This window comes from Oncorhynchus clarkii, chromosome 13, assembly GCF_045791955.1.
Source record: "Oncorhynchus clarkii lewisi isolate Uvic-CL-2024 chromosome 13, UVic_Ocla_1.0, whole genome shotgun sequence".
Lineage (NCBI taxonomy): Eukaryota > Metazoa > Chordata > Actinopteri > Salmoniformes > Salmonidae > Oncorhynchus > Oncorhynchus clarkii.
The window spans coordinates 53,392,688-53,418,115 of NC_092159.1; the positions used below are offsets into that span (position 1 = coordinate 53,392,688).

Here is a 25,428-nt window from a genome sequence, read left to right on the forward strand (position 1 = left end):
TGGTTTCTAGGCCTACAGAAGGCTATGGTGAAGTAAATCAAAGGAAACGTATTTTATTAGAATGGTCTTGGCGCTCTTTTGTATAAAGAAACTTTTTTCTAAACAACCCCAGAACCACGAGGATATCATTAGCGAAATACAGTCTCGTCATGTGCTCCTTTTTAAAAATATTTATTTATAGAGACCCCCATCTACAATGTCACGAGTTTTGGCTCTTCAACACACATTTCTATATTTTAATGACATTTAATTTTAAACTTTAATCGTCACATTATTATTCAATAGTATAATTATTTATATATCAAGTAGGCTTTTGTATTTTAAAAATAGTCGGTATCTGAAAACTATCAAGGCAACGGTAAGCAATACTGTAGTATTATGTTAGTGGATTTTGCTCGTGCACCATTGCCATCTAGCGCCGTCATATTCGAGGCTGTAAACACAAACTCGTCACATGACAGAGGAATATTGCTCAGCGACTTCAGGAACAGTTCGACGCTCAAATTAGAATTGTTTCCGGTTAAATTGGGGTCAAACAAAGGGGATTGCACGTTACAAGACATCACAATGCTTATACGAGTAAGTATTGGAGATAAAGGGTGAAAACATATTTTGGAAATGCATCGTTTGTGTTGTAAACTATATAGATTACAATGTGCAAATGTTTATTAGCTGTCTCAGCGGTGCATTCTCGAATCAGATGAATAGTATGCATCATGCACCTGCGACGATTAAAGCTAGCTGGCTAGCCACACTTGTGTAACTTGACCAAAATTGTGTAGCTAACCTAACTCATTCCCATCTCCAGCTAGCTAAATTTAATTACTAATTTCTAAGGAAACCACTGTCAACATTTTCCTAATTGTTAATGTGAAATCATGAGTAACTGTAGCATTTCCTAAAGTGTGTGTAATGTTCAGAGTTGATGTAATACGATCATAATACATTTGATAGCTTTGTCTTGAACACACTTCAAGGGGCCAGAGTGGAAAAAAAATAACCATGCTATCTCTGAATGTAACTTTAAAATATAATTATTGAAATAACCTGCCCAACACTTAGGTTAAGATCTTAGAGACAAATGTTAACTTTTTCTCTTTATCCCACTCTCTTAGAGGGTGTTACAATGTGGAGTGACAGCTTTAAAGTCACGCAGGACCATTCACCACAGTGCACAATGGAGGAGTCCTCTCGTACCTATCGTTGTGGAGCAGACGGTAAGAATTGGAACCCCAACAGAGTTCTATGTAGGACTGCAACATTTCTATGCAACTTGATTCACTCTTGGTTTGGAACGGTTTAGTTAGTGGTTTTCACCTGTCAGTTCCTGGTCCTTGCTATTCTAGCTGCTTTCCAATGTTCAAAGATCTTCCTCTTTCTTCCCCTCATTCCTTTTCCTTGTCTTTCTCTTCTTTCCTAGGGTCGAGGAGAGCGTGCGTATGACATCTACTCTCGTCTTCTGAGGGAGAGGATCATCTGTGTAATGGGGCCGGTAAGTCTCACTGTGTATCACTGTCTGTGTAATGGGGCCGGTAATTCTAGCTGTGTGTCACCGTTTGTGTAATGGGGCCGGTAAGTCTTGTTGTGTGTCACTGTCGGTGTAATATGGCCAGTAAGTCTGTGTGTGTAGTAGTTTGGGATTCAAAACCTACACCAGGAGACATTGGGTATGTTTACATGCACACTAATAATTCGATATGAAACTGATTATGGCAGTAAAGGTTACTAGATGGAATCCCCGAGCTGACAAGGTAAAAATCTGTTGTTCTGCCCCCGAACAAGGCAGTTATCCCACTGTTCCTAGGCTGTCATTGTAAATAAGAATTTGTTCTTAAGACTTGCCTAGTTAAATAAAAGGTAAAAAAATAAAATGTATACAACTTACTCTGCTTATCGGCGCAAGGTCATAATCGAAGTAAGCCCACACCGATTAAAACATCTGGATTTCTGAGTCTGCTGTTGCAGTTAAGATTCTTTTGTTAATCTCTCTCCTCTCTCCCTGCCTTTTTTCAGATTGATGACTCTGTGGCCAGTCTGGTTATTGCTCAACTACTCTTTCTGCAGTCAGAGAGCAACAACAAACCCATCCACATGTACATCAACAGTCCTGGTAAGAGAATAGGGGAGGAGAATAGAGGGGGACCTCCCACAAAGAGGAACAGTTGGTGGTGCAGGGGATGGTTGGTGGAATAGGGATGGTTACTTTAAAAAGCATGTTTCTTTTTTATTTATTTTATTTTACCTTTATTTAACCAGGTAGGCAAGTTGAGAACAAGTTCTCATTTACAATTGCGACCTGGCCAAGATAAAGCAAAGCAGTTCGACAGATACAACAACACAGAGTTACACATGGAGTAAAACAAACATACAGTCAATAATAAAGTATAAACAAGTCTATATACAATGTGAGTAAATGAGGTGAGAAGGGAGGTAAAGGCAAAAAAGGCCTTGGTGGCAAGGTAAATACAATATAGCAAGTAAAACACTGGAATGGTAGTTTTGCAATGGAAGAATGTGCAAAGTAGAAATAAAAATAATGGGGTGCAAAGGAGCAAAATAAATAAATTAATTAAATACAGTTGGGAAAGAGGTAGTTGATAGGGCTAAATTATAGGTGGGCTATGTACAGGTGCAGTAATCTGTGAGCTGCTCTGACAGTTGGTGCTTAAAGCTAGTGAGGGAGATAAGTGTTTCCAGTTTCAGAGATTTTTGTAGTTCGTTCCAGTCATTGGCAGCAGAGAACTGGAAAGAGAGGCGGCCAAAGAAAGAATTGGTTTTGGGGGTGACTAGAGAGATATACCTGCTGGAGCGTGTGCTACAGGTGGGAGATGCTATGGTGACCAGCGAGCTGAGATAAGGGGGGACTTTACCTAGCAGGGTCTTGTAGATGACATGGAGCCAGTGGGTTTGGCGACGAGTATGAAGCGAGGGCCAGCCAACGAGAGCGTACAGGTCGCAATGGTGGGTAGTATATGGGGCTTTGGTGACAAAACGGATTGCACTGTGATAGACTGCATCCAATTTGTTGAGTAGGGTATTGGAGGCTATTTTGTAAATGACATCGCCAAAGTCGAGGATTGGTAGGATGGTCAGTTTTACAAGGGTATGTTTGGCAGCATGAGTGAAGGATGCTTTGTTGCGAAATAGGAAGCCAATTCTAGATTTAACTTTGGATTGGAGATGTTTGATATGGGTCTGGAAGGAGAGTTTACAGTCTAACCAGACACCTAAGTATTTGTAGTTGTCCACGTATTCTAAGTCAGAGCCGTCCAGAGTAGTGATGTTGGACAGGCGGGTAGGTGCAGGTAGCGATTGGTTGAAGAGCATGCATTTAGTTTTACTTGTATTTAAGAGCAATTGGAGGCCACGGAAGGAGAGTTGTATGGCATTGAAGCTTGCCTGGAGGGTTGTTAACACAGTGTCCAAAGAAGGGCCGGAAGTATACAGAATGGTGTCGTCTGCGTAGAGGTGGATCAGAGACTCACCAGCAGCAAGAGCGACCTCATTGATGTATACAGAGAAGAGAGTCGGTCCAAGAATTGAACCCTGTGGCACCCCCATAGAGACTGCCAGAGGTCCGGACAACAGACCCTCCGATTTGACACACTGAACTCTATCAGAGAAGTAGTTGGTGAACCAGGCGAGGCAATCATTTGAGAAACCAAGGCTGTTGAGTCTGCCGATGAGGATGTGGTGATTGACAGAGTCGAAAGCCTTGGCCAGATCAATGAATACGGCTGCACAGTAATGTTTCTTATCGATGGCGGTTAAGATATCGTTTAGGACCTTGAGCGTGGCTGAGGTGCACCCATGACCAGCTCTGAAACCAGATTGCATAGCAGAGAAGGTATGGTGAGATTCAAAATGGTCGGTAATCTGTTTGTTGACTTGGCTTTCGAAGACCTTAGAAAGGCATGGTAGGATAGATATAGGTCTGTAGCAGTTTGGGTCAAGAGTGTCCCCCCCTTTGAAGAGGGGGATGACCGCAGCTGCTTTCCAATCTATGGGAATCTCAGACGACACGAAAGAGAGGTTGAACAGGCTAGTAATAGGGGTGGCAACACTTGGAGGGGAACACTTTCTTGGAGGGGAAAGAGACCGAGAGAACACAAGTGACATATGGATCAGATGACAGTAATAGGAGATAAAGGGTGCAGTCAGAAACTCTTTTTACCTAGACTTCAAATGAACTTCATCAGGTTAACGTTAAAGCTGAGATCCATGATAGGCGCAACAGCCCCAGGCGCATTTATTATTGTTTTGAGGAAATGAGCATCCAGCATTGTGGTAAAAAAAAAATCGTACATACTTGGTTCTATTGTGCGTGCAATGATGTCAGATGGAAAAAAGTGTTTGTTTGAAGGTAACGTCTTTGTTGTAATATCGCAAATGGACATGGCAGGTTCACCGCTATGGATTCCAGCTTTATGGAGAGATAGAAAAGTCTGGGAGAAGAGGAACATCGATGAACTAAATCCAACAAACCATTAATCCTGGTTCACCATGATGTTCCTCTCCTATCCTCTTTTCCCCCCCCAGGCGGTGTTGTGACGGCAGGCCTAGCCATCTACGACACCATGCAGTACATCCTCAACCCAATCTCCACGTGGTGTGTGGGCCAGGCGGCCAGCATGGGCAGTCTTCTCCTGGCTTCGGGCACGGCCGGCATGAGGCACTCCCTGCCCAACGCCCGCATCATGGTGCACCAGCCCTCCGGAGGAGCCAGGGTAAGGATGGAAAGGGGTAATGGGACTAGGGAGGCAGCAGGAATAGCTGGGGGGGACAGGTTGAAGTCAGGCAGGTAAGGGGATGAGGGGGGGGGGGGGGGGGTTTGAGAACCTGGTACAGGTGTTGGTTGAGCTTGTGTTGCCATCAAAAGCCAGACCTGTGATTGGGCATGTAAATAGGAGTGAAGTATTTTAACACCTCAGTTGTCAGTTGCTTTACATAACATCTGTCTTCTCTCTCCTGTGTGTTATTAGGGTCAGGCTACAGACATCGCCATTCAGGCTGAGGAGATCATGAAGCTAAAGAAACAGATCAATCAACTCTACGCTAAACACACTGGCCAGCTGTTGGCGCATATAGGTAAGTAGCTAAGGCATCCAGTTCAGTAGTCTGGCTTTAAGTCGCTGCAGGGTTTTTATTTCAGCTGCTCATAAAGATGAGGCAGAGACTAACACAATATGCACAGAATTTGATTTGGTTGTTTAGCTCTGGGGAAAAGGCATCCAGGGGGGCGGGACGGTTTGATTAAATCGTTTAGTCTTATTTCAAATACCCGTAGGGCCACACAGACCTGGGTTCAAATGCATGAAATTATACTTGTTTTGTGTTTTCTAATACGTGCCAGTACTTAAGTGTATTTCCAAGCACATCCCAACATGCAACAGTAATATTCCAATAAAAAATACTTCAAAATGTCTTAATATTGTCTGATGGAAAATGTACCATAGCCTCTGAGTCACATATGAATTAGTGACTCCTAACTAAATCCAAGCACTATTTCAAGGTTAAGTGATTTGATGATTGAGTCCTTCCTCACTCAAAGCACTTTGTAAGAGTGAACTCACCTCAGCCACCACCAATGTGTCGCACATTTTCACCAAAACTCGTAACCATACAATTATTCCCTTCTGTTTTCTTTCTCCCAGATTGTGTGATGGAGAGAGATCGTTACATGAGCCCCATTGAGGCACAGGACTTTGGGATCATCGACCGAGTGTTGGTGCATCCTCCCCAGGCGGGCCAGGATGACCCAGAGCTGGTCCAGAAGGAGCCCCCTACCGCCATCTGCCCCTCGCCAGCCTCCGCCCCCGAGCAGAGCCCCCCCGGGACCAACCCCCCCTCCTCATACAAACCCGAACCCTGACCTCAGACTACCAGGAAGCAGTCCCACACCAATCACAAGCCATCCTCTATCTTCTAACCACCTAAAGGCACTTCTGTAGATCGGAATGGATTGGACAGGTGTAAGCATATGCTGATGTCCCGTAAATCCAAATGTATTCGAGTGGATACTAATCTGCGAGAAGTTACAGCGTAGCCTACCAGATGGCAAAGTGGAGCTATTACTATATTGCTTATAACTGTCCAATCCTTTAATTTACAGAAGTGCTCTGGGTGGATAGGGGTCGGTTTGGAACAAAGGACCTGCATTGTATACCTTTGTGCTGGATAAACCTCTGGGAGAGGAGGCAAAATGCAGCAGTATTAGAATATTTACATTTAAAAATGATAATTTTTGACCAATCTCAGATTTGTATTGTCCCCCATAATATGCACACTGTATTTACCACAAACAAAGACTGCAGATCTCTATAGTGAAGGAAACAATATAGCCCCCATTTGTACAAGCCATGACACAATTGTGATGTTGATTTTTACGAACTGGAATAAAATACATTTTCTTTGAGTCACACACCCAACCTGGCCTGTACTCATAAAGCATCTAAGAGTAGGAGTGTTGATCTAGGATCAGTTCCTCCTGTCCATGCAATCTTATTCATTGTGACAGACAAGGCAAAACGGATTCTAGATCAGCACTCCTACTCTTAATGCTTTACGAATACAGGCTCTGCTGTAAAAACGGATTATAATTGTATCAACGCGTGATTTGAGTCTGTAACAAGTAGTGTTTTGATTGCCTCAGTGATGAGATCAACTGAGCCGTTTTCCTTTGCAATATACAGAAGTCAGAAGTTTACATACACCTTAGCCAAGAAGTGTACATACTCAATTAGTATTTGGTAGCATCGCCTTTAAATTGTTTAACTTGGGTCAAATGTTTTGGGTAGCCTTCCACAAACTTCCCACAATAACTTGGGTGAATTTTTGCCCATTCCTCCTGACAGAGCTGGTGTAACTGAGTCAGGTTTGTAGGTCTCCTTGCTCGCACATGCTTTTTCAGTTCTGCCCACACATTTTCTATAGGATTGTCAGGGCTTTGTGATGGCCACTCCAATACCTTGACTTTGTTGTCCTTAAGCTATTTTGCCACAACTTTGGAAGTATGCTTGGGGTCATTGTCCATTTGGAAGACACATTTACGACTAAGCTTTAACTTCCTCATGTCTTGATGTTGCTTCAATATATCCTCATGATGCCATCAATTTTGAAGTGCACCAGTCCCTCCTGCAGCAAAGCACCCACACAACATGCTGCAACCCCCGTTTTTCACGGTTGCGATGGTGTTCTTCGGCTTGCAAGCTTCCCCCTTTTTTCTCCAAACATAACGATGGTCGTTATGGCCAAACGGTTCTATTTTTGTTTCATCAGGCCAGAGGACATTTCTCCAAGTGCAGTTGCAAACTGTAGTCTGGCTTTTTTTATGGAGGTTTTGGAGCAGTGGCTTCTTCCTTGCTGAGCGGCCTTTCAGGTTATGTCGATATAGGACTCATTTTTACTGTGAATATAGATACTTTTGTACCGGTTTCCTCCAGCATCTTCACAAGGTCTTTTGCTGTTGTTCTGGGATAGATTTGCACTTTTCACACCAAAGGACGTTCATCTCTAGGAGACAGAACGCGTCTCCTTCCTGAGCGGTATGACAGCTGCGTGGTACCATGGTGTTTATACTTGCGTACTATTGTTTGTACAGATGAACGTGGTACCTTCTGCCATTTGGAAATTGCTCCCAAGGATGAACCAGACTTGTGGAAGTCTACAATTGTTTGAGGTCTCGGCTGATTTCTTTTGATTTTCCCATGCTGTCAAACAAAGAGGAACTGAGTTTGAAGGTAGGCCTTGAAATACATCCACAGGTACACCTCCAATTGACTTAAATGATGTCAATTAGCCTATCAAGCTTCTAATGCCATGACATAATTTTCTGGAATTTTCCAAGCTGTTTAAAGGCACACTCAACTTAGTGTATGTAAACTTCTGACCCACTGGAATTGTGATACAGTGGGTCAGTGAAATAATCTGTAAACACCTTTTTGGAAAAATGATTTGAGTCATGCACAAAGTAGATGTCCTGACCGACTTGCCAAAACTATAGTTTGTTAATATTTTTTTTTGGAGTGGTTGAAAAACGAATTTTAATCACTCCAACCTAAGTGTATGTAAACTTCCGACTTCAACTGTACATGCGACTTGTGTAAGCCTAGAGTGCCTCACTGTCAGTGACTAGGGGGATTTTGGAGATAAAGCCCATCTTGTAAGAGTGAGTTTTAATCAAGTCATGATGGAAATGTTTAAAGAGTGGGATTTTGTCTCAATGATATTGAAAAGTTTGTCAGTCACCTTAAATTCAAAAAGTAATTGAGTAAAGCACTAATGATGCAATGACTTGCAAAGAAAAGCAACATGCTGGGATGAGGGAGAATGGGGCAATAACAGTACAATTGACACTTAAAGTATAAGCCAACAAATATATTCATGTAAAGTAAGGTTTTATTAGTTAATGTCTTCTGAACAAAACTTTTAAAATCAAAAACATCCACCACCTAATATGTCACACAGAGTCTAACAAAACCTAGTAAAATTGTTACATAAGACCGTTCAGTGAACTATACTAACCCCATGGTGAACAATGGGGGTCTTGTGCAACAGTGCTAAAAACCCTTTACCTCTGCAGACCCTGGTAGCCAGTGCATTTCAAAATCTGGGGAAACATTTCAATATAGTGGCTTCCACTCATCTATTCTGATCTGATCTGATGGGTCAAAGCAAGACGAGTGGAAGAAGCAGGTTTAGACCATTGTGCTGTAGCAGTGAACACACAGAACTGAAACCACACCCTGGGTGGATTGCAATAGCGGCTCTCCTTCCCTTCAGTTGCAAAGATTGAAAGAACAGGACAGGTGAAAGCCATTGGTATCTACCACATTACTTTCACCTTTCTTCAGTTTTCCATTTCATGGTAAAGGAGAGGAGACAAGGGAAGGAAGCCAATCACGACTTGAGATGCAGCCTGTGTCCCTCCCTTGAATAACCTGGTTAAACCAGAACCACAGGTAGCACCTCTTTCCCCCTTTCTCACAGCTCTTTTCTGCTGACTCAATGGCCCTATACAAGTACAGCCTTCTTTTCAAGTACTCAAACCAAACAGGCCCACTGAAACTGACTTGTGACAAACAGTTAATGGAGAGGGCACACTGCAGCACACAAGCAATCCACAGGTTGTGTTAGCAAAAAGGAGTAAGCCTATACAACAACTCAGTCACTTCCATTTCAAAATCTGGGGTTTGTAAGTTGGCCTGCTGGCTGTTTAGAAGCAATAAGCTAACATGCTCTGCTGCCGCTACTTCCTCCTTAACATGGAGGGGGAAACGTTGTGTTGTACACTAAAGATATGGTGGGCATGTTCAAACTATGCATTCCATGCCTGAAGTGCAATTTCATGTTATTTTTTCAGGAGGGTGTTAGGCTAACATGCAGCTATCATGTTGTACACAGAAAACATGATCGACATGTTCCTACAAACTTTGTCTGTTGTAACAGTACATCAACACGTACGATATACAGGCAGTCAAAATAGCAATTATTTTCTCATTGAAAAAATAAATAGCCAATGTTTGCAGCAACTCTTGCTACGATATGGCAGCATAACTATGACAATTATAATCAAATATAATTAACAAAAATATAAAACTCAACATGTATAGTGTTGGTACCATGCTTCACGAGATGAAATAAATGATTCTGAAATATTTCCATTCGCACAAAAAGCTTATTGCTCTCAAATTGTGCACAAATTTGTTTACATCCCTGTTAGTGAACATTTATCCTTTGCCAAGATAATCCATCTGACAGCTGATTAAACAGCATGATCATTACACAGGTGCACCTTGTGCTGGGGACAATAAAAGGCCACTAAATGTGCAGTTGTAATCACAACACATTGCCACAGATGTCTCAAGTTGAGTGAGCGTGCAATTGACATGCTGACTGCAGGAATGTCCACCAGAGCGGTTGCCAGAAAATGTAATGTTAATTTATTTACCATAAGCCGCCTCCAACGTAATTTTAGAGAATTTGGCAGTACATCCAACCGGCCTCACAACCGCACGTGCAACCAGCCCAGGACTGGACAGCCGATTAACTGCAGAGTATTTGTCATAATAAAGCCCTTTATGGGGAAAAACTCATTCTGATGGGCTGGGCCTGGCTCCCAAGTAGGTGGGAATATGCCCTCCAGTCATGTGAAATCCAGAGATTAAGGTTTAAGGAATTTATTTAAATTGACTGATTTCCTTATATGAACTGTAAATCAGTAAAATTGTAAAAAAATGTACGTGTATATTTTTGTTCAGTATAGTAGGCAGTAGTTGACAAACGATATAAGAGATAATAGCGCACGTGCACCACAGAATGAACTCGCCCATTGTCAGACTGAGGTTACCGGTCCGGATTCACATGCTCGGCTGCCTAGAGGTGGAACCCCTACTCATGCTGTACTTGCATGATCATTGAAAAGCGAAATAGCAGTTAGTAGGGCCTGTGTGTGGAAAACACAGAGAGTTCCTATGCAAAACTCTAAGTGGGGAGTTGCATTATTTTTCCAGGAACTTTACTACTGTACTTCTCCTGTATTCTCCTACAGTACTACTACAATATGACAGTAACTATGAAGATTAGCCTAATCAGGGGTACTCAAGTACTATTTGAGAAGGTCCAGTCACACACACATTTCCGAAGTGGTCCAGATGGATAATGTCATTTATCGATGTAGTAACAAACCCCCACCTCACAACCCATGCGACCTCAATCTGTTCACACCCATCTTGAAAATGTTGCAGTTTTATAGCTAATTTCCTGCAATTCTACACATTTTGTTTGGGGCAAATATTATTTTTTGCCGTTTTAAAGCAAATATTCTGCAATTCTATGCATTCTTTCATGTCCTGTGTGTTTATATGATACCAGGGATCGAAGCCCGACCGATCCGGTCCACTAGTTGAGTATGGGTGGGCCTACATCACACAAAACGCTGATAGTTTAATGAGTCCTGCTTGTGCAACTAAAATATCTGTTACAACCGAGAAGGTTGTTTAGCCTTCAAAATATTTTTGGGGAATGTTCGATCAATTTGCAGTTATTATTTTATTTCAGCTGTTCAGAAACAAGGCAGAGATCATCATCATCATAGTTCAGAAGGGGTGAGTAAAGAGAGAAACGTAAAGGAAGGGGAGTGTGAGCAGCAGTTCCGTAGTGTGCGTAAAATAACATGTGCAGAATGTGACTCGGATTCTTAGCGGACAGGGCAGGCAACCTATACACAGCCAAGGCCCCCCAAAAAAGAAAGCAAGCCTGCTAGGCAGTGCATACAGCACTGCCCCACATGGCGTTGGTAGCTAATTTGAATATCCAAGTGTTTGTGCATCTCATTGGCTGAGCTGGCATGTCAGCGCTTTTTTCTTTATTTTTTAACCAGAGTACACCCAACCACTATTTCCAATCAGGCCACAGAGATAAGCTGTTTTTTAACATCCTTAATTATATATGTTTTACATTTTAGGTAAATTATTTAATAGAAATCTGGAACACTGGACAGATACTTTAAAGGCCCAGTGCAGTAAAAAAAAACTGTTTTATACATTCCACACTATGATGTTGGAATAATACTGTGAAAAATGATAATACCCTTTTAGTGTAAGAGCAGTTTATAAAGACTGCCTGAAATTTCAGCCCATTTAGGTGGGAAGGGACTCTTGGAATGCCTGGTGACAACTCCAGGCGGTAAATGAGTTAATGGACCAATAAGAGATCCAAACCTCTGCCAACAGCTAGTTTTCCCCTCCCCCCCAGACCACTCCCAGGCAGTCCTAGCTAAATTATTTTTTGACAAATTGCTCTTTGCTAAGAAGATGTTACTTGTTGGCCATTTTAATTGAAAACAATCACAGTAAGGTACTTAATTGTTACCCCAAAACTGATTTGACATTGAGATAAAAACGGCTGCATTGGACCTTTAAGAAAAGCCCATCGGCTTTGGAAGTAGTCAGGCACGCACCGGGTGCCACTCTCACATGACTGAGCAGCCTCCCCAGCTGTTCTTCTTGAAGGTGGTGGCCCAGCGCAACCAGCCCAGGTTGTAGTCGCTGTAGGGCGGGTAGCGCAGGACGTTGACCCTCTCCAGTAACCAGCTCCGGTTCATACAGCCCCGCCTGTGGCTGAATGTCTCAAAGCCCCAGCGGCCGTGGTAGCTACCCATCCCACTGGCACCTGGAGGGTAGAGGAAGATGACAGGGCACCATGATCAGATCCATGCCTAGTGCTTTTCTTCTGATAATGACTATTTTATTTACGTTGTCAGATACACACTTACCTACTCCCCCAAAGGGCAGGCCTGGCAAGGCCATGTGTACTATACCATCATTGCCGCAGAAACCACCACTACTGGTGTTGTTCAACACTGTGGTCACCACCTGACAGAGAGAGGGGAGGAATGTGCATTTCTTCCATAAGAGTGGAGCCACAGTGAAGGCAGAGGCAGCCATAGAACTACATACTTTTAAACTATAGCTCTGTGGAGGACACCACCATGACTATAACATAAGAAAATAGATATGAGAAGAAACATCTATGTGCTGTAATGTAGGTCATGGTCTTACCGAGGTCTCGTCAGAGAAGACGTAGAGGGCCAGGGGTTTCTCTTGCCGGTTGATGTAGTCTATGCCCTCCTCCAGAGACTCTATGGTTAGGATGGGCAGGATGGGGCCAAAGATCTCCTCCTGCATTAGAGCATCAGATTCCTGCACGTCCACCAACACTGTGGGAGCTAGAAACACCACTTGATCAGCAAGAATTAGCTTCTATATGCCTGATTAGTTACTCATATTTGAAATTAAAGCCACTTTAACAGCAAGGCTACCACCTCAACATATTTCAACTTGCATTCACACCCACAAGGTGGCAGCAGTATACAAACCAAACTCAACACCACTGCCTGCATCTCATCGTCCTTTCCTGTACCCCCCTAAACTCACCAATATACCTGTCCTCCTCGCGGCTCTCCCCTCCGATCACCACCTTCCCCTTGGACTTCTCTAGCATGTCCATCAGGCGTCTCCAGTGGCGTGGGGTGACTATGCGCCCCATGTCCAGACTCGCTCCGGGGTCCGGCCCGTAGAAGGTCCGCAGGGTCTCCCGGAGAGCGGGCAGTAGGGCGTCCCGGGTCTGGGCTGTGCAGAGGACGTAGTCGGGTGCCACACAGCTCTGGCCAGTGTTGAAGAACTTGGACCAGCACAGGCGCTTGGCGGCCTTATGGATGTCGATATGGCCGTAGATGAAGCAGGGGCTCTTGCCACCCAGCTCCAGGGTGACGGGGGTCAGGTGAGGCGCCGCCGCTAGCAGGATGGAGCGGGCCACCACCTGGGAACCTGGGAAGGAGATGGGGAAGGGTGAAGGGAAAGGAAGAGGAGAAGGAAAGGGTATGCAAGAGTGTGCGATAGAGGTGATATGGCAGAGGTGAGATAAAAGGGGCATAAGGCCGAAATTTTAAAACACAAAACATACTAAAAAGAGGGATTGAGCTAATACATATTATTGGTCTAAGGAGTCCTCTCTGTTAGGCTTTACCTGTGTAGAAAATGTGGTCAAATTTATTCTTCAGCAATGACTTGGTGTCCTCTGCTCCACCACATAGTACTGCATAGCAGTCCTACAATAGTCAGATGGCAAAACTCAAAACATTAAAAACAAACAATAAGTGGGCAGGTATAGAGCAAATATGGCACTGTTGGCCTTCATTCCATTGATGATCCACAACAGGTAACAGAAGCAGGGGGAAATTAAAGCACATATAGGTGTGTGTGTGTACTACCTGAGACAGGTATTTGGGGATGAGTTCTGCCAGGAGTTGCTCGGTGGCCTGACAGATCTCTGACGGCTTCAGAATGGCACAGTTTCCTGGTTCACGACATCATGGAATACATATGTCATCGTCACAAAATCAAACCTAATCAATAATGAAATGCCAACAGAGTCAGCATTCACGTTACACATACATTACTGATAAGGCAACATTGGTGGTGGATGTAAAATGCTTTGAGCTACTGTTAAAACGCTATAAATCCAATCCCTTACTATTAACAAAGCCTCTAGGTATACAAAGGCATGATAGATGTGTACCTGCAGCAATTGCAGCAACCAAAGGTAAGAGAATAAGATGTAGAGGGTAGTTCCACGCCCCGATGATTAAAACTACCCCCAACGGTTCCCTGCGTATGAAACAGTCATCCATCCTAGTGGCCTAGAACAAGATGGAGAGAGGAAAGTAGATGGTTGGACAATTATTACATAAGTCAGTAAAATAATATTCCAATTGTGTGTGTTTACATGTTGAGCCATAGTAAAAGGTGGTAGAGTCAAACAGTTGACAGTGAATGTTGATGGAATCTGTACCAGATTCTTGCCAATGTTGTATTCCGGCTGCATCCAGGTCCTGAGGTTTTCCATGGCGAAGTACAGGTCATTCAGGGTTATCTGAATCTCTGACAGGACCGACTCAAACTTGGGCTGAAGGGGGAGAGAGAGGGGAGAAGGTGAAATGATCGAGGGAGAGAGGGAACAGGACAACGAAAGATTCAAGGTGAAGAAAAAGGGACAGGGAAAGAGGATGGGGTGAAAGAGAGCGGTGACAGAGGAAATAATGAGAGGGGAGAGGGAGGCAGAGGACATGCAGAGTGTACAGCAGTCTGCGCGTGTCTGAGTGTACGGCAGTCTGCTCGTGTCTGAGTGTACGGCAGTCTGCGCGTGTCTGAGTGTACGGCAGTCTGCGCGTGTCTGAGTGTACGGCAGTCTGCGCGTGTCTGAGTGTACGGCAGTCTGCGCGTGTCTGAGTGTACGGCAGTCTGCGCGTGTCTGAGTGTACGGCAGTCTGCGCGTGTCTGAGTGTACGGCAGTCTGCGCGTGTCTGAGTGTACGGCAGTCTGCGCGTGTCTGAGTGTACGGCAGTCTGCGCGTGTCTGAGTGTAGTGTACAGCAGTCTGCGCGTGTCTGAGTGTACAGTACAGCAGTCTGCGCGTGTCTGAGTGTACAGCAGTCTGCGCGTGTCTGAGTGTACAGCAGTCTGCGCGTGTCTGAGTGTACAGCAGTCTGCGCGTGTCTGAGTGTACAGCAGTCTGCGCGTGTCTGAGTGTACAGCAGTCTGCGCGTGTCTGAGTGTACAGCAGTCTGCGCGTGTCTGAGTGTACAGCAGTCTGCGCGTGTCTGAGTGTACAGCAGTCTGCGCGTGTCTGAGTGTACAGCAGTCTGCGCGTGTCTGAGTGTACAGCAGTCTGCGCGTGTCTGAGTGTACAGCAGTCTGCGCGTGTCTGAGTGTATGCTAGTACCTTATGGAGGTCCTTGTGGAGAGCATCTTGTATCAACTGCTCGTTTTCTTCGACCAGGGAGAGAAGGTTCTGGAGCTGGGTCATACGGAACTGCTCTGGAAAGGTCACACCTGACCGGAACGTAGCCCTCAACCTGTCAATCACCTCGCTCTGGCTGGCCATCTCTGTCCACCCAACAGACAGACACAAAGTGAGTTAGTGGATAATGTCACCTGGTAAAACAGGATTGAGACACCACACAACCAAAATAACCAGTGATGAGAGAAGAGCCTGGCTATTGGACATTCACTTTGCCAATAGCAATATAGAGTTGTAAATTCCAGACATCAATGGCTGCTGGTCTTGGCCATTGTCTGACTAAACTTCAGTGATCTTTTAAAAACGCCCACATGAAGTAGCCTTGAACACTGTTTTATATTTTCAGTCAAGATACATTTGTTGCGCATTGAGAACACATGATGAATCCAGGGGTGTATTCATTATATTTTAACAGAAACCTTTTACCATTTAAGAACGGAACGGGAGGGACCTAGAAAAGTGTCCAATAGAAATTCTCGTTTTCGTTGCAAAATAGGTGTATGGATAGGCCTACACCCAGGGCACGGCTTCATCTTTAGAACCACCTGGCTCAGGTCAAGTGTAGAAAATGCAAAAAGGCAGGCTAAGAAGGTAAGATGACAAAATATGCGGTCCGTTATATGGGCTATAAAAAGGTGAAAATCAGACCTTGATGCAAGTTATTCACGGTTTGTTGCTCACAGCTGTGTTACGGGTAATTTGAATGAACGCGGCAAAACCTTCAATAATTATGTGAACGCGTGGGCGGGATGTCAATAGTGACAGGCATGGATGATGCAACTTTAACATTTTAAACTAGAGTATCAAATTGTTACACATTAAAACAGTTTACGTCGGAAACCCTCTTTGTTAGGATACTGTACAAGCTGCACTCTTTTCAGGATGGATGAAGTTGTGAAGTCCTACCTGAATTTTCCCGTAAATAGATGCTGCTGATGAATAAAAATAAACTGAAGCCTAACAAAATGTTAGTCGGAATTTGAGGAAATTAAAAAGTTAAAACGCACCTGATTCTGCCCGAAGGTAGCCTAAATGGTCGTATGTTGCCCTGTCGAGCCACTCTTAGACCTGTCTCTGAACTCAGATAAATCACATTCCAATTTGCCGGTGGCTTTGACTTGTTATGGGAACCCGAAGAAAGTGGCGCATTTCCGGGTGCTAGTGGTTTTCCTACCAACGCGGCTAGTTAATCTGGAAAGCAGAATAGATTTTTGGTAGAACTTGAAAAACAAGCCTGTAAACCTGTCTGGGGCTGAAGAAAAACATGCGTATCCATAGACTAAAGGCCCTTCAAATTAAACTCTGGACCCAAAGCCAGTTCCGCTGCTTAGTTTCTTATTCTATCCCCTCTAATCAGGGAATGATTATGATCAGGGACACCAGGTAGGATAAATGAATTATTAGGTACAACAAAAAACAGCAGTAGGTTAATCCAGACCTCATTGGGTAATATTTGAATATCCCTGGTATCAAATCAAATCCCTGGAATCAAATTCAGGTTCAAGTGGGCAGACTGTTTTAGTTGCCATACACTAGCCTACTGAATATAATGCATTGCGTATATTTATGTATAGACCATTATCTTGCAAGCAGCATCATTTAATTGTATGAATAGGAGATGTATACTCAAGAAAATATATAAATGTAACATGCATCAATTTCAAACATTTTACTGAGTTACAGTTCATAGAAGGAAATAATTTAATCGAAATGAATTCATTAGACCCTAATCTATGGATTTCACGCGACTGGGCAGGGGTGCAGCCATGGATGGGCCTGGGAGGGCATAAACCCACCCACTGGGGAGCCAGGCCCAGCCAATCAAGAATGAGTTTTTCCCCACAAAAGGGCTTTATTACAGACAGTTATACTGTCAGCACCCCCTCTACCCCTCCTCAGATGATCCCGCAGGCGAAGAAGCCGGATGTGGAGCTCATGGGCTGGCGTGGTTACACAAAGTCTGCGGTTGTCAGGCCGGTTGGATGTTCTGATAAGTTCTCAAAAATTACGTTTGAGGCGTCGTATGGTAGAGAAATTAACATCCAATTCTCTGGCAACAGTTATGTTGGACATTCCTGCACTGCATGCCAATTGCACACTCCCTCAACTTGAGATCTGTGACATTGTGTTGTGTGACAAAACTGTAAATTTTAAAGTGGTCTTTTATTGCCCCAGCACAAGGTCCACCTGTGTAACGATGATGCTGTTCAATCAGCTTCTTGATATGCCACACCTGTCAGGTGGATGGATTATCTTGGCAAAGGAGAAATGCTCACTAACAGGGATGGAAACAAACATTTTTGAGAAATAAGCTTGTTGTGTGTATCAAACATTTTTGGGGTCTTTTATTTCAGCTCATGAAACACGGGACCAATACTTTACATGTTGAGTTTATATTTTTATTCAGTAGTAGATATCTTGAAGTAAACACACACGCCGGTCCTTCTCTCCTTTTCTCAGGTGTCTGTTTCTCTCACACCCCACCCATCTCTCTTCCCCTTTGTGACCCTCACAGCTGTGTGGCACCACGCTTGGTGAACTCCAGTCTGTCACCTGGGTGTTTCAGGGTCCCAGTTTAGCATCTCTGATGATTCAGATAGACAGTTTAAATAGTCCAGAGACTGCAGGGACTGTTCCTATACACTTTCATGATCTAATTCTCACTACTTTGTTTCAGCTGAGGAGAAACTGCCTTTTTGCATAAGCCAGCTAGCTGGTGGCTGGTAACCATACAATGTTTCAACCACATGAATACAATTTTAATTTGATTTGACTAAATGGTGAGTGATCAAATAATGAGAATTTAATCGCAATTTAATTTATATTATAGACCTTGTTCACAGCAGTAGTACTTCAATTATTTAATATTGTCAGTCATTCACTGCCACTCATCACACATTATCATTGTTTGTGTTGGTAATGTATATAACAAAACTTTTCAAGAATTGCATAAAACAATGAGTATTAACTACAATAACAAATTGCTCTTTGTGGTTTCTTCTAGCTGTTCCCGGGCACCTCCCCCTAAATACTTTAGTGTATCTTGCTAACTGAACTTGTTTATGGTGGAGAGAGTTTAAGAATGTGTTTTTATCAGGCGTATCTATTAAAATGAGCATTGGGCACAGTAGTTCGAAGCTACCCAAGCATGACTTCTGCCCCAGTATGCACCTGCACTCTGGTAAAGGCATTTCCCTGATATAGCATCTTGATTAACCCTAAAAAGGACCAATATATCATTGTGAAAGTGCAGTAACACGTTTAAAAACAACTCACTACAGTGATGTATTGCAGATGTGGGAGAAAATGTCAAATTATGATTAGAAAAAGTCATTGAGTGACGTTTAGCCATGTATTGGTTTGGTGACAGTTGCTGATCATTGGACATAGAAACAACGGGAACACATTTCAGGGTACAGTACTTCAGGATGTGAATGGTTAATTTTTTAAAATTAACTTGTTTTGTGTGTTATTTTAAAAAATACATTTGTAAGGTATTTTCTGACTTTATTGAACAGATAGAGAGAAAGGATGACAGTTATGAAAGATAGAGGTTGTGCCAAAGGGCAGTAGGCCAGATTCAAAACTATGCCTAAAACGTATGAGACAGCATACCACAATTTCTTATTGTTGTGAGAAATATCAAAATGTAATATGATTTATTATCAATGATTTAATTACTCTTCTAAATACATGAATAAAGGTTTGAATGAGAGACGTGAAAAAAACACAGCTGTGGCTGGAGCAGCAACTTACTTTACTGTATAAACATTACAGAACATGTTTGCTGATTGACAGTGATCGTTGATGTCTGGCTTTGTCTTAGAATTGATTGTCTTGAAAGCCTGTCACATGCAAAAAAAAAGGGTTATCACCCAACCATGATTGTCATGTTAGTTCTGTCTCCCAAGTCCTTCTGTGATGTTTCCTACCATGGGTTAATTGGATTCCATCCTGAAAAGATGACAGGCAAACTACACCTCCTCCTGGTCTTGCTGGGTCTCTGCAGTATGTTCTCAATAATCTAGCAATTCATTGGAACAAGGTATTTTACATATAGAGAATTATAACATCCATTGATTTAACATATTAGTGATCTATTGTCTTCCTTCTCTTTTCTCTATTAGGGATATATGGTCAGAGTCTGGAGGACATTCCCTCCAGTCCAGTCCTGAAAAAGACTGCAGAACCTCTCAGCCTCCTGTAAGGGATCTGGCTTTACCTTTAGTAGCTACAACATGGCCTGGATACGTCAACCTGAAGGAAGAGCACTTGAATGGATAGGCATTATATGAAGTGATGCTGGTGGAACTGTATATGCAAAAATAGTTGAAGGACGGATAGAAGTCACCAGAGACAATTCTAACAGCATGGTGTATCTGAAGCTGTCTGGTCTGAGAGCAGAGGACTCTGCTGTGTATTACTGTGCAAGAGAGGCACAGTGGTGTGAGTGGAGGATCTGTACAAAAACCCCTTAGTGAATCTAATTGTCAGCATAGTCAACAGAGGGCAGTAGAGCATCAGTACAGCACAGTCAACAGAGGGCAGTAGAGCATCAGTACAGCACAGTCAACAGATGGCAGTAGAGCATCAGTACAGCACAGTCAGAGGGCAGAAGAGCATCAGTACAGCACAGTCAGAGGGCAGAAGAGCATCAGTACAGCACAGTCAACAGAGAGCAGAAGAGCATCAGTACAGCACAGTCAACAGAGGGCAGAAGAGCATCAGTACAGCACAGTCAAAAGAGGGCAGTTGAGCATCAGTTTCCTGAACTAAAGCAACCTGTAAACCATCAACTGAACTACTATTAACATGAGCATTGTCCTATAGGCAAGAGTAGAAAGTTAGAAGTTAGAACAATTTTTGAAAGTTTCACTCCACAATATATACTGATGCATTGTTTGACATTACAAAATGCAGATTTAAGAAACACAATGTGGACCACTCAGAGTTTGGAGACATTGTAGGTAATCATATACAAACATAGTACAGTATGTAATTTGTTATGAGCTATAATACATTATAAAACTGGTTGTTTGGATACTGAATGTTGATTGGACGAGCAGCGTTCCAAGCCGTGCTGTGTTGGCCGTCACAGACATACCAATGCCCATCTGAAAATGTTCCGTCTGAAAATGATCACTGCACCTCCATAACAATATCATGTTCATGTTGCTGTGCGAATCATCTCTTGTATATTTCTCAACTCGCACAATATTTCCCCTAGGTTCTAGTCCAACATTTAGTTTGGTATAGCGGGGGTTAATATAAGCATTCCTGTCTGCCTATCAGACCTCAGAAGATTTGTTTAACTTTTGAAATGTAAATTCCCCTGTAGAGAGAATTTTCATGTTCCCCTGCTCAGACGTTGCATGCATCAATCAATGGTTGTGTGCCATTTCATCGACTGTGTCATCGACCGACAGATTTCCATAGAGATCCTATTAAATCACTAATTCCTAATTCTATATAGATTTCTATAACATACAATGTGGTTAGCTGATAGGTAAAATACCTATCCAGGTTCTGTAATATTTGACAGGCGTCAGCAACGCCTGGGCTATCACTTCGTGCTGAACAACGTCAGTAACCTGTGACTGTATTCAGCACATAACACGGCCTCTTGTACCTTACTGCTTAATTCCATCATCTATACACATGTATGCAGAAACAAAACCAAGTACAGGCTATGTGAGGTGTTGAATCTCATTAAACTGTGTTCATTCATGACAGAAAGTATACATGTAAAAGGGCCTATTTTTGTTTATTATTGATTTTTCTTAACTGCCTCATTGGAAACGTCCTTTGAAAACTACTATACTGTTTTTGTCACCCATGACCTTAATGGAAACACTTTTCAATACATTCTTTCCTTGGGAAATGGATGTCTCTACAGTATATACCATTTAAATGAACCCACAATTAAATGAAATCATGAAGGTTATCAATATTTAGAAAATCATCATGTTCCCCACAGTTCCTCCAGTCCTTCAGTCAGCTATGTGTGTGGTGAGTAGGCCCTGGAGGTTCTTCTGACTAAGTGACCTGATGAGGAAAAACTCTGTTCCTGTTGAGGTCATGTGATAAAGGACAACTCCTGGCCCTACCTATGAGCCCTAAATTGACCACTGACCTCATTCATCAGCCCCTCCCCCATGACATCATGATGTAAATCCAGATCCCTCAGAGTTCATATATACTTATGTTCTGCTGTTGACTTGTTGTCTTGTGTGAAGCAGCTGAGTTCATATCTCCACCCTCAGTATGACAGGAAAACTCTCCCTCCTACTGCTCTCTCTCTGGCTGACCTGTCAGTTCTGCTGTACTTAATCAGCTGCTCTTAGTGAAATTCGTGAACATGGACAATGGATTTTTTAAACACTCTATCTTTTAGCATTGTTACCTAGGCCTGGAAACGCCTAACAATAATTCCAACAGCATTATGACGCTGAAGCTTTCTGGTCTGAGAACAGAGGACTGCTGTGTATTACTGTGTAAGAGAGACAGTGGTGTGAGTGTGTGGAGTATCTGTACAAAATGCCTCAGACAATCTAACTGGCAGCAGAGTCAACAGAGGGCAGTAGAGCATCAGTACAACAGAGTCAACAGAGGGCAGTAGAGCATCAGTACAACAGAGTCAACAGAGGGCAGTAGAGCATCAGTACAACAGAGTCAACAGAGGGCAGTAGAGCATCAGTACAATAGAGTCAACAGAAGGCAGTAGAGCATCAGTACAGCAGAGTCAACAGAGGGCAGTAGAGCATCAGTACAGCAGAGTCAACAGAGGGCAGTAGAGCATCAGTACAACAGACTCAACAGAGGGCAGTAGAGCATCAGTACAACAGAGTCAACAGAGGGCAGTAGAGCATCAGTACAACAGACTCAACAGAGGGCAGTAGAGCATCAGTACAACAGAGTCAACAGAGGGCAGTAGAGCATCAGTACAACAGAGTCAACAGAAGGCAGTAGAGCATCAGAACAACAGAGTCAACAGAGGGCAGTAGAGCATCAGTACAACAGAGTCAACAGAGGGCAGTAGAGCATCAGTACAACAGAGGGCAGTAGAGCATCAGAACAACAGAGTCAACAGAGGGCAGTAGAGCATCAGTACAACAGAGTCAACAGAGGGCAGTAGAGCATCAGTACAACAGAGTCAACAGAAGGCAGTAGAGCATCAGAACAACAGAGTCAACAGAAGGCAGTAGAGCATCAGAACAACAGAGTCAACAGAAGGCAGTAGAGCATCAGTACAACAGAGTCAACAGAAGGCAGTAGAGCATCAGAACAACAGAGTCAACAGAAGGCAGTAGAGCATCAGAACAACAGAGTCAACAGAGGGCAGTAGAGCATCAGAACAACAGAGTCAACAGAGGGCAGTAGAGCATCAGAACAACAGAGTCAACAGAGGGCAGTAGAGCATCAGTACAACAGAGTCAACAGAAGGCAGTAGAGCATCAGTACAACAGAGTCAACAGAAGGCAGTAGAGCATCAGTACAGCAGAGTCAACAGAAGGCAGTAGAGCATCAGTACAACAGAGTCAACAGAAGGCAGTAGAGCATCAGTACAACAGAGTCAACAGAGGGCAGTAAGAGCATCAGTACAACAGAGTCAACAGAAGGCAGTAGAGCATCAGTACAACAGAGTCAACAGAAGGCAGTAGAGCATCAGTACAACAGAGTCAACAGAGGGCAGTAGAGCATCAGTACAACAGAGTCAACAGAGGGCAGTAGAGCATCAGTACAACAGAGTCAACAGAAGGCAGTAGAGCATCAGAACAACAGAGTCAACAGAGGGCAGTAGAGCATCAGTACAACAGAGTCAACAGAAGGCAGTAGAGCATCAGTACAACAGAGTCAACAGAGGGCAGTAGAGCATCAGTACAACAGAGTCAACAGAAGGCAGTAGAGCATCAGAACAACAGAGTCAACAGAAGGCAGTAGAGCATCAGAACAACAGAGTCAACAGAAGGCAGTAGAGCATCAGTACAACAGAGTCAACAGAAGGCAGTAGAGCATCAGAACAACAGAGTCAACAGAAGGCAGTAGAGCATCAGAACAACAGAGTCAACAGAGGGCAGTAGAGCATCAGAACAACAGAGTCAACAGAGGGCAGTAGAGCATCAGAACAACAGAGTCAACAGAGGGCAGTAGAGCATCAGTACAACAGAGTCAACAGAAGGCAGTAGAGCATCAGTACAACAGAGTCAACAGAAGGCAGTAGAGCATCAGTACAGCAGAGTCAACAGAAGGCAGTAGAGCATCAGTACAACAGAGTCAACAGAAGGCAGTAGAGCATCAGTACAACAGAGTCAACAGAGGGCAGTAAGAGCATCAGTACAACAGAGTCAACAGAAGGCAGTAGAGCATCAGTACAACAGAGTCAACAGAAGGCAGTAGAGCATCAGTACAACAGAGTCAACAGAGGGCAGTAGAGCATCAGTACAACAGAGTCAACAGAGGGCAGTAGAGCATCAGTACAACAGAGTCAACAGAAGGCAGTAGAGCATCAGAACAACAGAGTCAACAGAGGGCAGTAGAGCATCAGTACAACAGAGTCAACAGAAGGCAGTAGAGCATCAGTACAACAGAGTCAACAGAGGGCAGTAGAGCATCAGTACAACAGAGTCAACAGAAGGCAGTAGAGCATCAGTACAACAGAGTCAACAGAGGGCAGTAGAGCATCAGTACAACAGAGTCAACAGAGGGCAGTAGAGCATCAGTACAGCAGAGTCAACAGAAGGCAGTAGAGCATCAGTACAACAGAGTCAACAGAAGGCAGTAGAGCATCAGTACAACAGAGTCAACAGAGGGCAGTAGAGCATCAGTACAGCAGAGTCAACAGAGGGCAGTAGAGCATCAGTACAACAGGGTCAACAGAGGGCAGTAGAGCATCAGAACAACAGAGTCAACAGAGGGCAGTAGAGCATCAATACAACAGAGTCAACAGAGGGCAGTAGAGCATCAGTACAACAGGGTCAACAGAGGGCAGTAGAGCATCAGAACAACAGAGTCAACAGAGGGCAGTAGAGCATCAGTACAACAGAGTCAACAGAGGGCAGTAGAGCATCAGTACAACAGAGTCAACAGAGGGCAGTAGAGCATCAGTACAACAGAGTCAACAGAGGGCAGTTGAGCATCAGAACAACAGAGTCAACAGAAGGCAGTAGAGCATCAGAACAACAGAGTAACATCGACTGAAGCATAATATTCCCCTAAGAGCCAAAACAACAGAACTACTTGTACATCAACACAAGGTACATATTTCCCTGAGGAGAGAGATAGAAAATAAAGAGGAATCACATACAGGCCTACATACTGTAGTTGTGTTTATTCCTGTTAAACAAGGTGACTGTCCTTGATAGATTGATTCCTAATCTGACATTTATAGTAAATTAACCACAATGGGGAATTATTTCTATAAATACTCAGAAACCATCCTCCAAGATTCCCTGCAGTTTTACCAAACACCTTGACCAGATCAGGAAAAACTCTAGGCCCTGATTATGACATGGGGACAGAGTTTATCCGTGTCATTCGACATGTCATGTTATCAACGAAAACTCATGGCCCTACCAATGAGTCATAGCTTGACCCCTGACCTCAGAGTTATCAGTCCCTCCCCCATGACATCATGATGTAAATCCCGATCCCTCAGAGTTCATATATACTTATGTTCTGCTGCTGACTTGTTGTCTTGTGTGGAGCAGCTGAGTTCATATCTCCACCCTCAGTATGACGGGAACACTCTACCTTCTGCTGCTCTCTCTCTGTCTGACCTGTGAGTTCTGCTTGGTTTTACTCCTTATCAACTGTTCTTCATCTGAGCAAAGACTGAAGACAATTTTCCATTGTTTTCACTCAATATTCCACCCTGTCTCCTTTCTCCTCCCCCTGTTTCCTCTCTATCCTTCTCTCCTTCAGGTTTAAATAGTCAAACTATGGAATCCATTCCCTCCAGTCCACTCCAGAAAAAGCCAGGAGAAACTCTCAACCTCTCTTGCAGAGGAACTGGGTATACCTTTACAAGCTATGGTATGAACTGGATTCGCCAACCTATAGGGAAACCATT

The 25,428-nt window shown here is 43.5% G+C and overlaps 2 protein-coding genes across 3 annotated transcripts; one reads left to right on the top strand and one right to left on the bottom strand.

Annotated features, from left to right (window-relative positions):
• The first annotated feature begins 436 nt into the window (after positions 1-436).
• On the top strand, positions 437-8,169 carry LOC139365081 (ATP-dependent Clp protease proteolytic subunit, mitochondrial-like). The gene is made up of 7 exons (XM_071102452.1): positions 437-579; positions 1,116-1,217; positions 1,421-1,492; positions 2,014-2,110; positions 4,540-4,727; positions 4,983-5,088; positions 5,655-8,169. Exons 1-7 carry the CDS (start codon positions 568-570, stop codon positions 5,870-5,872), a joined length of 795 nt encoding a protein of 264 aa, XP_070958553.1. The 5' UTR covers positions 437-567; the 3' UTR covers positions 5,873-8,169.
• A 214-nt stretch (positions 8,170-8,383) lies between these two features.
• Positions 8,384-16,501, bottom strand: LOC139365080 (aldehyde dehydrogenase family 3 member B1-like). Of its 2 annotated transcripts, none has more exons than XM_071102449.1 (10): positions 16,367-16,501; positions 15,282-15,445; positions 14,353-14,466; positions 14,080-14,200; positions 13,772-13,857; positions 13,528-13,609; positions 12,936-13,328; positions 12,561-12,727; positions 12,275-12,374; positions 8,384-12,171 (listed from the first exon to the last, which is right to left on the bottom strand). In XM_071102449.1, the coding sequence occupies exons 2-10, from the start codon at positions 15,441-15,443 to the stop codon at positions 11,972-11,974; spliced, it is 1,425 nt and encodes a 474-aa protein (XP_070958550.1). In that variant the 5' UTR covers positions 15,444-15,445; positions 16,367-16,501; the 3' UTR covers positions 8,384-11,971. The 2 variants fall into 2 exon arrangements, with proteins under 2 accessions (XP_070958550.1, XP_070958552.1); XM_071102451.1 differs by having other exon boundaries at positions 16,266-16,405.
• Positions 16,502-25,428: the final 8,927 nt, after the last annotated feature.

Bases quoted from the DNA above. Each gene is read 5' to 3' on its own strand.
- LOC139365081 (XM_071102452.1), top strand. The intron at 1,493-2,013 runs GTAAGTCTCACT...GCCTTTTTTCAG, and splicing joins TCATCTGTGTAATGGGGCCG to ATTGATGACTCTGTGGCCAG. The intron at 2,111-4,539 runs GTAAGAGAATAG...TTCCCCCCCCAG, and splicing joins CATGTACATCAACAGTCCTG to GCGGTGTTGTGACGGCAGGC.
- LOC139365080 (XM_071102449.1), bottom strand. From the start codon at position 15,443: ATGGCCAGCCAGAGCGAGGTGATTGACAGGTTGAGGGCTACGTTCCGG. The intron at 14,467-15,281 runs GTACTAGCATAC...CTCCCCCTTCAG, and splicing joins TCCACAAGGACCTCCATAAG to CCCAAGTTTGAGTCGGTCCT. The intron at 12,728-12,935 runs GTGAGTTTAGGG...TGGTGTTTCTAG, and splicing joins CGAGGAGGACAGGTATATTG to CTCCCACAGTGTTGGTGGAC.